The sequence below is a fragment of the Pelodiscus sinensis genome, unplaced genomic scaffold (assembly GCF_049634645.1).
Source record: "Pelodiscus sinensis isolate JC-2024 unplaced genomic scaffold, ASM4963464v1 ctg77, whole genome shotgun sequence".
Taxonomy (NCBI): Eukaryota; Metazoa; Chordata; order Testudines; family Trionychidae; genus Pelodiscus; species Pelodiscus sinensis.
The window spans coordinates 443,353-455,758 of NW_027465809.1; the positions used below are offsets into that span (position 1 = coordinate 443,353).

Here is a 12,406-nt window from a genome sequence, read left to right on the forward strand (position 1 = left end):
AACCCCAGAATGATTACTGTGGTTCTTTGAGATGAGCTGTCTACTTGGATTCCACTTCTGTTCCTTTTGGGTGTGCACATATCTCATGCACTCAAATAAGATTCTTTTGGCTAGCAACATTTGCTGGGGTCATGCTTGGACTCCAGATGACCTCAACTAGGGAATAGAGCTAGATAATACCAATGCAGTGCCCTGTGAATTTCTGAAATAGGCATACTTACAGAAGCTGCCTCTGCTTTAGTGGAAGTGGCTCTAATCTGCATGGGTAGATCTAGCTTAGATACCTTTAACATGGTCTAGTAGTTAGATACCTATTTAGAAAATCTCTGGGTGAAAAGAGCCTGACCGTGCCAGGGTCAGCAGTTTGGCTACCCACCGGTTTGAGTGAGTCTTTGGGGAAAGAAAACTGGAAGGTGAATATACTGATTTAAATATGACAAACAGCCTTAGGAAGAAACTTGGGGTGAGGCTTAAGAATCATTTTTATGGATCATCACGTAAGATGGAGCAGCCATGGGGCCTGAATTTTCCCTATCTTTCAAGCTATAACTACTAAATCTTGGACAAAATATGGAGAGATGTGATTGCTTAGGAAGAGCAAAGGTACTTAAGTTAGACTGAATTCAACCTCTGACGTGAAACTGAGGGCTCTGAGTCTTTTTTTTTAATGTGCAAATCTAGACAGAACCTTAACTGTTAGTCACTAGAAAATCTCAGCGAGACAGAAAATTGCAGCCAAGTTCCACCTTCCTCTGTCTTTGTTTGCTCATAGGCTACTGGAACATCATAGTCCATGGTCGAAAGCACTCATACAGACTCTACACCAAGCTACTGAATGAAGCTATGCGCTGGGCCTCTGCCATCCAAGGAGTCATTGACAGCAAGATTCCCATAGAAACACCCACACAGCAGCTTATTCGTGACATAAGGGTAGGTAGCATTGAATGCTGCAGTCAAAGATCAGGAGAATATTCCAGATCTGCAGACGGGGATTCCGGAGCCAGTGGAGGCATGACCACCTACTTTTTAACACTGGCAGAGGTATGGAGCTTTGGGCAGGCATAGAGCAGTGCTTCATAGCAGGGAACCCTAGCCCCTTCTAACCATACAGCCTGGCCCCTCTTTGTAAGCCCTATATCCCTCCCCCTGGAGAATCCAGAGCTGGGCCGTGGTGATTGCCTATGTCCTAGAACTGGAAGGGGCCTTGAAGGTCATCAAGTCCAGTCCCCTGTCCTCACAGCAGGACCAATTACCATCCCTGACAGATTTTTGCCCCAAATCCCTAAATGGCCTCCACAAGGATTGAACTCTCAACCCTGGGTTTAGCAGGCCAATGCTCAAACCACTGAGCTGTGCACCCTGAGTGTCACAAAATGAATATCCGTATACATATCTGCAACGGTAAGCTGCATAGAGCTGCATCCACATCCAGTGATGCAGATACCTGTGGCTATAAAGCGGATCATCATGGATTTGCAGGGCTCTACCAGTCCCCCCATCTGCCCTTGTGGCCTCTCCATTTCTGACCTACTCACCATCACTATTTTAGCTTTGTGGCAAGAAGAGAAGTGTCTTAAAAGGATTGGGGGGAAATATTTGTAATTGTGCAGCTAACACAATCACGTCAAACTTAAAGCTATAAGCTAATCTGCAGGAGTTCTGGCTAATCCCATTGTTGGATTTCACCAGGCACATGCTGAACTCCACGCTAGGGGTGTGCAAATCCTCCTTATGCACAAGTCAGAAACAGTTGTCATGTGCAGATCCTCCAGATACCCACATTGGGATTCTCATTCCTATTGGGCACGTGACTCCCCAGTGCACAAATGTCAGAGTTCCCAATTCAGGTAAGTATGAATCTCCTGTGGTCAAACATCAGGAGCCTCCCATCCCTGGTACATCCTGATCCCTCATGCACACAAGACAGACTCTACAGAACTGAATCATGCGTGAACCTGTTCTGCACATTAGCATTCATACTTCTTCTGCCAGGTGCAAACCCCAGCTACAGGCACATGCAGATTCCACTGCGCAGTTCTCTCAGGCCCTTGCGTGGCCCAGTTTCAGGCTTGGGGAGGGAGTATCAGTTCTTACACAGGTAGTTACTGAACAAGTTAACTGAACTGTGAATGGAAGCCTAGTTATCTGGGCCTCTGTGGAACTCTGATGGGAGAAGCTTACGTTGAAACCGGGCTCTATGAGAAATTCTGGCGAGAGACTGGGCAGGCTTGAGGAAAATTCTTCTGTCTTCAGGAAAACAGCATGAACTTGGAAGTAGTGGAACAGACTTATAGGAGGAACCCCATCCTGAGATACACCCAGCATCCCCTGCATTCACCATTGCTGCCACTGCCCTATGGAGATGTCAGTCATAATAGTAAGTGCTTTTTGGTTTTGGCAGAATCCCTAAAACCTTTTCTCCCTTGGGGTGGGTGAGAAGGTGCCATGTAAGCATTACCCCAAGGACTGAACGAGGCAGATCCTAAGCATGCTGGGACAGTTGGAACTCCTCAGCACGCTCATAGCGTTCACAAGCTTCCTGCTCCCATCTGCAAAATGGGATGGGGCCTGATCCTCTGTCCTGGTTGGGACCATTATGCACCCTTGATTTACAGAGGGACCAGCCTCTTCTGTCTCCAGTCCTTGCTTTGTGGGAGAGGAGGAAAATTATTTAAGTCTCCTCTTTCCTGGGCATACCACCTTGGGACAGTCTGCCCCAAATGTTTTCCCTCTTTGAAGAAAAGTTCTGGGATGGCAGGAAATTGACCATCCCGCCCTCCCTCCCCCCGCAAATTGTGTTCAGTGCTGTGGCTACTTTGTGAACATGAATTTTTACCCTGTGGTACAGGTATAGTTTGCTGCTTCTCTTCCTCCTGCTACATGTACACCTCATAGGGATTGAATTGTTTTAGCAAAATACGGTGATTAAACATTTCTTTCCTACTTTTGTTACTAGCAACAATTAATAACAGAGGTCAAACACTCCATTTTTGTTCTCCTATATCTGTGTGTGCCTTGTGCATTGACAGATCTTTTCTTAGTGCAGTCCACTTGGTGAGAGGGTGTGTACTCCCCCTCTAGTTAGATCTGGACAAGATTACATGCATTCTCTGGGCTGAAAGCATGCTCTTAAAGGTTGCTAGAGCTTCTGGGCCTAAGCAGAGTTCATCACTCTAGCGTGCCACCATGCTGGAAGAAGGAGCCCTGTGATCGCGTACAAAAGCCTGGCGGGGGCGGGGGCAGTGGCTGTTACTCCCAGCCACTCCCCCCATCCGGCTTCTGCACACAACCAGAGGCTCCCAGAGCCAATCGCGGCCCCGCCTTCCAGCTGAGAGCCTCTGGTTGTGTGCAGAAGCCGGGGAGGTGGGGGGGAAGGGGCGTGGCTCTCAGCCACTCCCCCTGCCCCCGCCCGGCTTCTTTTAGCAACTAGAGGGAGTGCCTTCCGGGGGCACGGCCGGTTAGACTCCGGTTGTGGCCAGTGGCTGCACCCCCCGCCAGCTCTGCTTCCCGCCCCCCCTTCCTCAGGCTCCCCCTCCTCCTGTCCAGCCCCCCCGGTCCCCGATCCCCCCCAGCTCTGCTTACCCCCCTTCCTCCCGGTCCCTCTTCTTCCTGGCTAGCCCCATGGCCCCCGACCCCCCCGCCCCCGCCAGCCCTGCTTCCTGCCCCCCTTCCTCCAGGCCAGCCCCGCTCCCGCCCCCCCGGCCCGGCCCACGATCAAATGTGTCCTTTTTTGGGGGGGCGTCTACCTGGTAACCCTGCTGGACCAGAAGGTAAGTGGTGGCGGTGGTGGGCAGACTACCCTGCCCCTGTTTACTCCTGCTGGAGCCGGGGCGTGTTGAGGCTGTCACTGGCTCCAGTTCCAGCTATGGTGGGCAGGACTCCTTGGCCCAGCTGTTGGGGCTGCGTGCCCGGGGTGGTTGCTTGGGTGATCAGGACCAGGGCTGAGTCCGCGTGGCTGGGGGCAGCAGTGGCAGCACTGACCAGGTGGGAGGCCAGCAGCCCTGGCCTCCTTACCCCCAGTTGGTCAGCAAACTGGGAGCACTGGGCCATAAATAGCTGCTGTCGGGCCCGGGGTCGGGCAGCGCTCAGCTCCGCTTCCCTCCCCCCCCCCCCAGCAAGTAGAGTTGCCAGATGGTTTCAGAAAAAATACCGAACAACACACACAAAAAAAGGACCCCGAGATTTGTTAAGCAAAAAAAAAAAAATAAATAAAATAAAATAACCCACCGTGGTCCCTTTAAGAACCACATGGGGAGGCTTTTTGGCCCCAACAGGCTGCTGGCGGCCGCCCGCCATCTTGCCTCCCTGTGCTGGGCCAGACAGCTCCCCTGCGGAACCCAGTAAGCACTAGGGTTGCCAGGCTGCCGCCATATTGAGCCGGACAGCCTGGGATTTTCGCCTCCTGGCTGGGAAAAAATCAGAAAGTACCGTGGGGACATTTTAGGTGTCCGGTATTTTCTGAATTTTTTTACCAGACAGGAGATGAAAATACTGAACTGTCCGGTTCAATACTGGACACCTGGCAACCCTACTAGCAAGCAGCTTCTGGGGGGTTGGGGCACTGAGCAGTCTAGTCCTGGCCCCACCCCCTGCAAGGAATTGCCGGAGGCTTGGGCAGCCCAGCTCCAGCCTGTTCCCCCAGCAAGGAGCTGCCTCCTCCCAGAGCCCTCAGTCCCCCATCCTGAGATCCCCCTTGCCCTGAATCCTGCAGCACCTGGCCTGAGCCCCCCTGCCCTGATTCCTGTACCGCGGGGCATGCACCTTGTTAATTATACCTTGGGTCAGTATTTTTTCTTGTATAACAATTTAAATGTATATAAAATGTGTGTGTGTGTTAGTAACTGGTGGGTACCACAGCGGCGCATATCCAAATAAGTGCATGTCATGTCAATGTGGGTGCACAAGACAAAACACACTCAGCTTATGGCTGGGAAATCTTAGAGGGAAGATTTCCAAACTGCTTCCAAACCAAGGGCTTGTCTTCACCTACAGCACTACAGTGGCTGTAGAGTTTAGAGATTCTCCCCAGGTTATCTACCTTCCCAGAAGGTAGTAGCAATGGCAGTGGGAGAAGCAGTCCCACCAACGTGGTGCTGTCTACATGGCAGGTTAAGTTTGTATAATGTGTCACTTAGGGCCTGGATTTTTCACACCTCTGAGTGATATAATTATCCCGATGTAGAGATGTGGTGAAGACTTGGCCTAAGTTGATACCAATACCAATCCTAATTGTGTGGCTGGCAATTAGGGAGGGAGGGAGGAAGGCAGGAAACTGTGAAATTAATTACCTGGCTTTTAATTGAGGGGGTCTACAGTAGTTCCCAGGATCTAGAAGCCCAGTACAAACAGTTTCTTTCAGATTTGGTGGTTTTGGACGAGGTAGAAAGACCCCACTCTAGGTTTGGACCCTTGGGTAATGAAGGCAGACTTGAGAGGTTCATTTTCCTTTGGGAGAGGCTGCAGGAAACTGTGACTAGAACATTTTTCTTTTCTTTTAGGGATGAAGCTTAAGGAGATAATGACCCCAAATCCCAGGGCAAGTTACAACCTGTATATCTTCATCAATGATGTAGATATTGGGATAGAGAGTATGCTTATTAAGTTTGCAGATGATACCAAACTGGGTGGGGTTGCGACTTCTTTGGAGGATAGGGACATAATTCAAAATGACCTTAGCAAGTTAGAGAAATGGTCAGAGGTAAACAGGATGAGGTTTAATAAAGAGAAATGCAAAGTGCTCCACTTAGGAAGGAACAATCAGTTCCATACATACAAGATGGGAAGCGACTGTCTAGGAAGGAGCATGGCGGAAAGGGATCTAGGGGTCATAGTGGACCACAAGTTGAATATGAGTCAACAGTGTGATGCTGTTGCAAAAAAAGCAAATATGATTCTAGGTTGTATCAACAGGTGTGTTGTAAGCAAAACTCGTGAAGTCATTCTGCCGCTCTACTCTGCACTAGTTAGGCCTCAGCTGGAGTACTGTGTCCAGTTCTGGGCGCCACATTTCAAGAAAGATGTGGAGAAATTGGAAAGGGTACAGAGAAGAGCGACAAGAATGATTAAAGGTCTAGAGAACATGACCTATTAAGCCAGGCTTCATGACCTGGGCTTGTTTAGTTTGGAAAAAAGAAGATTAAGGGGGGACATGATAGCAGTTTTCAAATATCTAAAAGGGTGTCACAAGGAGGAAGGAGAAAATTTGTTCCTCTTGGTTTCTGAGGACAGGACAAGGAGTAATGGGCTTAAAGTGCAGCAGGGGAGGTTTAGATTGGACATTAGGAAAAAATTCCTAACTGTCAGGGTGGTCAAATATTGGAATAAATTGCCAAGGGAGGTGGTGGAATCTCCCTCTCTGGAGATATTTAAGAACAGGTTAGATAGACATCTGTCGGGGATGGTGTAGACGGAGCTTGGTCCTGCCTTGAGGGCGGGGGGCTGGACTCGATGACCTCTCGAGGTCCCTTCCAGTCCTATGATTCTATGATCTGCTCCATTGTTTTCCCTGCTATTTGTTTGGGTCACAAAAATAGGGGAGATTTAAACATTCTGAAAAGAGGAAAACACAAAAGCAAAAGGTGGCAGTGGCCTGAGGACACCAGGGAGATGCCTCAAGCAGCTTTAAATTCGTATTTCTAATTTACTAGATTTCAGTCTGAGACTGTTCCTTCAAGGGTTCTCTCTCTGCTTTCCTGTATAGCTGAAAATGTGCGGGATTTGCAATGTGAACGAGTTTAACCTTTGTATTTACTGATTGGACAGTGGTGCATTTTTACATTTACAGAGGGACCTCTTGCGAGATGTTAATCGACATCTGAGTTCAGGAGATGACCAGTAATGCTAGTTCCCCTCTTGCCATTCCTGTTCCATGGTGTCAGGCACTGTCCCCAGGCTGGTACGCTGCATGCTTGCCACTCAGGGGCTCGGAAATGCTGAAATCTGTCTGCTTGTTGTGTTCCTACTACAGTGCAGCAAGAGAAGGGCTACAGCAGCCTGCAGGATGAAGCCCTCAAGATCTTTAACTCCCTGCAGGAGATTGAGACAGTGTCTGATCCCGTCCCCATTATCCAAGGCATTCTGCAGACTTGCCATGACCTGAAGCCCCTTCGTGATGAAGTGTATTGTCAGTTGATCAAACAAACTAACCACAGTCCACAGCCCAACAGCTCTGGGAACCTCCACCACTGGCAGCTGATGTCCTGCATGAGCTGCACTTGTCTTCCCAGTAGAGGGATCCTCCGCTACCTCAAGTTCCATCTTAGAAGGTAAGAACCTTAGCTCTTTCGCTAATTCTGTCATCGTAGACTTGGGAGCTTAGAACCCTAGCTAGCCTCTTTCCTCATTGGTCAGCCTCTGCTACCACCTGTTCTACAATGCTCATCTGCTCCTCCCCCTTGGCTGCAGCCTTTATCCCTCACACTGAGATCCTGCTGTTTTCAGCATTCAGCCTCCTTGTCCCCAGTGAGCTTTGTCACAGTCAGGAGTGCCAGCAAAGCATTGCCACAGCAGTGCCACCGGGCCACCGATGGGCGGGAGCAGGAGGGCAGCAAAGCATTGCCACAGCAGTGCTACCGGGCCACCGATGGGCGGGAGCAGGAGGGCAGCAAAGCATTGCCACAGCAGTGCCACCGGGCCACCGATGGGCGGGAGCAGGAGGGCAGCAAAGCATTGCCACAGCAGTGCCACCGGGCCACCGATGGGCGGGAGCAGGAGGGCAGCAAAGCATTGCCACAGCAGTGCCACCGGGCCACCGATGGGCGGGAGCAGGAGGGCAGCAAAGCATTGCCACAGCAGTGCCACCGGGCCACCGATGGGCGGGAGCGGGAGGGCAGCAAAGCATTGCCACAGCAGTGCCACCGGGCCACCGATGGGCGGGAGCGGGAGGGCAGCAAAGCATTGCCACAGCAGTGCCACCGGGCCACCGATGGGCGGGAGCAGGAGGGCAGCAAAGCATTGCCACAGCAGTGCCACCGGGCCACCGATGGGCAGGAGCAGGAGGGCAGCAAAGCATTGCAACAGCAGTGCCACCGGGCCACCGATGGGCGGGAGCAGGAGGGCAGCAAAGCATTGCCACAGCAGTGCCACCAGGCCACCGATGGGCGGGAGCAGGAGGGCAGCAAAGCATTGCCACAGCAGTGCCACCGGGCCACCGATGGGCGGGAGGAGGGCAGCAAAGCATTGCCACAGCAGTGCCACCAGGCCACCGATGGGCGGGAGCAGGAGGGCAGCAAAGCATTGCCACAGCAGTGCCACCAGGCCCTAACCCTTTCCATGACTCTAAAAATGACACTCAGTGGAACAGCTTCAACAGGAGAGATTGAGGGCGTCCCTCTCACAATAGTCCCTGGCCAAGTGGTTAGAGTCCCCTTCTGAAAGATAAGGGGGATCCCTATTCATATCCTTTTCCCCCTCAGGGAGTAGAGGGAGAATAAAATATCACTCTCCCCATCTCAGAGGAAGTAAAAGTTACAAGGGGAGTACTGACTCCTCTGGCCAGTTTATGTGGAGTAAGGCAACTACCTAACTCATTCACATAAGCAGCAACTTAGGCACTTATGTTGCCTGAGACTGACTCGGGAGGAGGGACTCCTGACTGTGGGTCACAAACAGTCTGGATTTATGTGTCTAATTCACCAAGAGGGTGGAACTCAGGACGTGCCTTCTCATAACTATCTCCCATTGGCTAACTTAGGCTGCTCTGTACCCAGCAGACTCGTTTTTGCAGATCCCGTTCTCGGGCACTTCTCTCTCCCCATTCATTGGATGGGGAATGTAGGTGCCTAACTCATACTGTGTGGTTCTATTCTTGTCCAATGAATTTTCTAGACACTGAAAAGCAAGGCATTGTGACCCTGAGCATTGCGATGCCTAAGTCCCTGGGTGGATCCAGGCCTGTTTGTATGACTGTACTTAGCAGCACATTTCCATGGGATTCTGTGCTTATGGTGATCCATGCTGTGTAGAGCTCTACCTGCAGGTGGACATGTTCTGCTCACCATGTAACTGCTTTTTCTGCTTTGCTTTATGACTAGAGTAAGAGACCTCTTCTCCGGCACAGAAATAGACAGCTATGCCCAGTTCATCAGTGATTCCCTGAAGAAAACCAAGACCAGGGAGTTTGTGCCTTCCCAGGAGGAAATCCTGGCTCTTATCACTCGAGAAGAAATGACCACCACTGTGTACTGCCATGGAGGTGGCTCCTGTAAAATCACCATCAACTCCCACACCAGTGCAGGAGAGGTAATAGCATAAGTAGTACTAGTGGGCACAGAGAGGTGAAGGGCACAGTGATGCCTGAGAGTCTCTGGATAATGAGCTTTTTGAGCGGAGTCCTTGCCCTCGCTCAGCCTCACTTCTCAGCTGATGAGACACACAAGAGAGAAGTGTTGTTTGAGTGTTTGTTTAGAAACACTGGAACAACTCTGAAGGGAAGCGGTGGAGTCCCCATCAGTCCCTTGATGTCTCCAGATCAAGACTGGATGTCTCTCTGGAAGGTTTGCTTTAGTCAGACTCAAGTTACTAGGCTCAACACAGAGGTAACTGGGTAAAATTCTCAGGCCTGTGTTGTACAGGAGGCCAGGCTAGATCAGGGCAGGGGCAGGCCAGCCTTCCAAACTGCCAGATGCAGCCTGCTGCCACTAGCCCACAGTACTGCGGAAACCTCCTGCATTCGGCTGTGGGGACAGTGAGCTCTGGGTGCTGCAAGTCCTTGTGGGTCATGTGCTTTGTGCTCTTCCCCCATCCCCAGCATGACCAGCCAATGGGAGCTGCCTGGGCTATGCTTGCGGCACAGGCAGTGTGTGATGCCCGCCCTCCCCTTAGGGACTCGCAGTGCTTGGAGAGCAAATGGCCTCCACAGCTGGTTGCTTTGAGCAGCATGCGGGGGTGTGATCTGCTGGCCAGGAGCTGCCTAGGTAAGTGCCTCCTGGCCAGAGCCTGCATCTGGCACCCCAGCCCTCTGCTCCCCTTCCTGTGCCCATTCCCCATGTAACCCAAACCCTCTGCACCCATACCCCTCATCAGACCTTGCACCCCAATCCTTTGGCCCAGGTCGCAACCCAAACCCCTGGACTCCTGCACCAGGTCACAGCCTCCTCCCAGACCTTGCACCCCCTCCTATACTACTCCTCCAAGTCAGAATCCTCTCCTGCCCCCACACCCATATCCCTTCCTAGACCCCCCTCCTACACACCAGTTCCCTACCCCAAGCTCCCTTCTGCACCCAAGCTCCATCCCAGACCCTGCACCTCCTCTATTAATATAATGAAAGAGCACAGCCCTTGACCACTTACCAAATTCTTGGAGTGGCTCCCCGAGCAAATATTATTGCCCTCCCCTGGCCTGGATAATATAACGGTTCCTTCTGACCTGAACATTTAAGAATCTCTAAAAAAAATTGTTGAAGAGAATCCTGTTTGCAACCTCTGAAATGAGATCTTTGGGCTCTTAATGGGTGAAGCAACCCTGATGTTCTCCTGCATGTGAATAGTTAACCAGTGGATTTGGAGCTCTAGTGGGGCTTTGGGGCTCCCTCTTCCTATTTTAAAGGCTGATTCCTGTGGGAGTGATAATAGCTAGCATTGTACAGTCCCCACCGTTTCTGATCTCTCCCCTGCAGGTGGTTGAGAAGCTGATCCGAGGGCTCGCCATGGAGGATAGTCGTAATATGTTTGCCCTCTTTGAGCGCAATCAGCACGTGGACAGGGCCGTTGAGAGTCGTGTAATTGTTGCTGACGTCCTTGCCAAGTTTGAGAGGTAAGAGAACATTTCAGAGGCTCCTCATACTGCATAACATTAGCTCTTAAATTCCCTGGCTGAGTAGCCCATATGCTGCTTGACAGCATATAGCTGTATCATGAGCTCAGGACAGCTGCTTCAACCACAGGCCCCTTAGGTTCTAGCCTTGGGCAGGTTACATGGAATCAATCGTTCATACATTGACTGTTGTGATAAAAAGTAATTCATTAGATTCCCAGATTAGACGAGACCACGGTGATCATCTGGTCTGACCTCCTCTAGAATATAGGCCAGAGACATATAAAAAATAATTCCTAGACAAGATCTGTTAGAAAAACATCCTGTCTTGGTTTTAAAATTGTCTGTTGAGCTAAAGAGATTGAGCTTAGAATCCTAGGGCTAGAAGAGATCTCAGGAGTCGTCTAGTCCAAACCCCCTGCTCATGGCAGGACCAACCCAACTAAATCAACCCGGCCAGGGCTTTGTCAAGCTGGGACTTAAACACCTCTAGGGATGGAGATTGCACTCCCTCCCTAGGGAACCCAGCCCAGCGCTTCCCCACCTGCCTAGGGAAAGAGTTTTTCCTAATCTCCAACCTAGACCTTCCCCACTGTAACTTGAGCCCATTGCTCCTTGTTCTGCCATCCCTCACCACTGAGAACAGCCTTTCTCCATCCTCTTTGGAACCTCCCTTCAGGAAGTTGAAGGCTGTTATCAAATCCCCCCTCACTCTTCGCTTCTGCAGACTAAACAAGCCCAAATCCCTGAGCCTCTCCTTGTATGTCATGTGCTCCAGCCCCCTAATCATTTTGGTCGCCTCCACTGGCCCCTCTCCAATGCGCCCACATCCTTTCTGTAGTGAGGGTTCCAGAACTGGACACAATACTCCAGATGTGGCCTCACCAGAGCCGAATAAAGGGGAATAATCCCTTCCCTAGATCTGCTGGCAATGCTCCTCTTAGTGCAACCTAATATGCCATTTGCCTTCTTGGCTACTGTTGACTCGTATCCAGCTTGGTTTAGACAACTTGGCTGCATGACTAGACCAGTGGATACTATACCAGTGGAGACAGAGCAGGCTGCTGAGTCTAAGGGGATTAGGGTATCAAAAAACTTGGCCTCCTTGGCTTTGGCTTGCTGACCCAGGTGTCCTCACTCACTGGCTGCATAGACCACCAGGGAACATGGGGGTGAGTGGGAATATACAAACTTGTAACCCCTGAGGGGCACATAATATTTCCTTAAGACTCCTTTGCCATGGAAGGAGCAGAGGCTGGGGTCCTCAACTGTCTTAATAAAGGGAAGGGTGACCCTTGACAGCCCTTCCAGGGTCAGGATGTCAAACACTGGGTCCTGTACCTCTCCCATCTCCTCTGCTTGAAAACCCATTATGCAGGCCTTGCAACAGAGAAGGTCCTGGTGGGCCTTGTGAGATTGGAGGCACCTGCCACTGCTTCATTCAGAGATGAAGATAAGGAGGCCAAGAGTGGAACAGAATCATTTTTAGTATACAAGGCAACACCTCCTCCCTCTTTCCCTGCCTATCCTTCCGGAGCAAGCTGTGCCCTTCTATACCAATATTCCAGTCATGTATTATCCCACTATACCAATATTCCAGTCATGTGTATTATCCCACCAAGTCTCCACTGTGTCAAAGTTGTGTTCATTT

At 50.9% G+C, this 12,406-nt stretch overlaps 1 protein-coding gene across 5 annotated transcripts in view; it reads left to right on the forward strand.

Annotated features, from left to right (window-relative positions):
• The window catches only part of LOC102447238 (unconventional myosin-X-like), a 311,005-nt gene that overhangs the window by 255,490 nt on the left and 43,109 nt on the right, over nt 1-12,406 (forward strand). For 4 of the 5 annotated variants that reach the window (XM_075914469.1, XM_075914465.1, XM_075914468.1 and 1 more), the window contains 5 exons: nt 773-930; nt 2,254-2,377; nt 6,968-7,265; nt 9,033-9,240; nt 10,619-10,755. In XM_075914469.1, coding sequence (XP_075770584.1) covers nt 773-930; nt 2,254-2,377; nt 6,968-7,265; nt 9,033-9,240; nt 10,619-10,755 — 925 coding nt within the window. The remainder of the gene's footprint in view (nt 1-772; nt 931-2,253; nt 2,378-6,967; nt 7,266-9,032; nt 9,241-10,618; nt 10,756-12,406) is intronic. The other variant, XM_075914467.1, reaches the window with a different exon arrangement.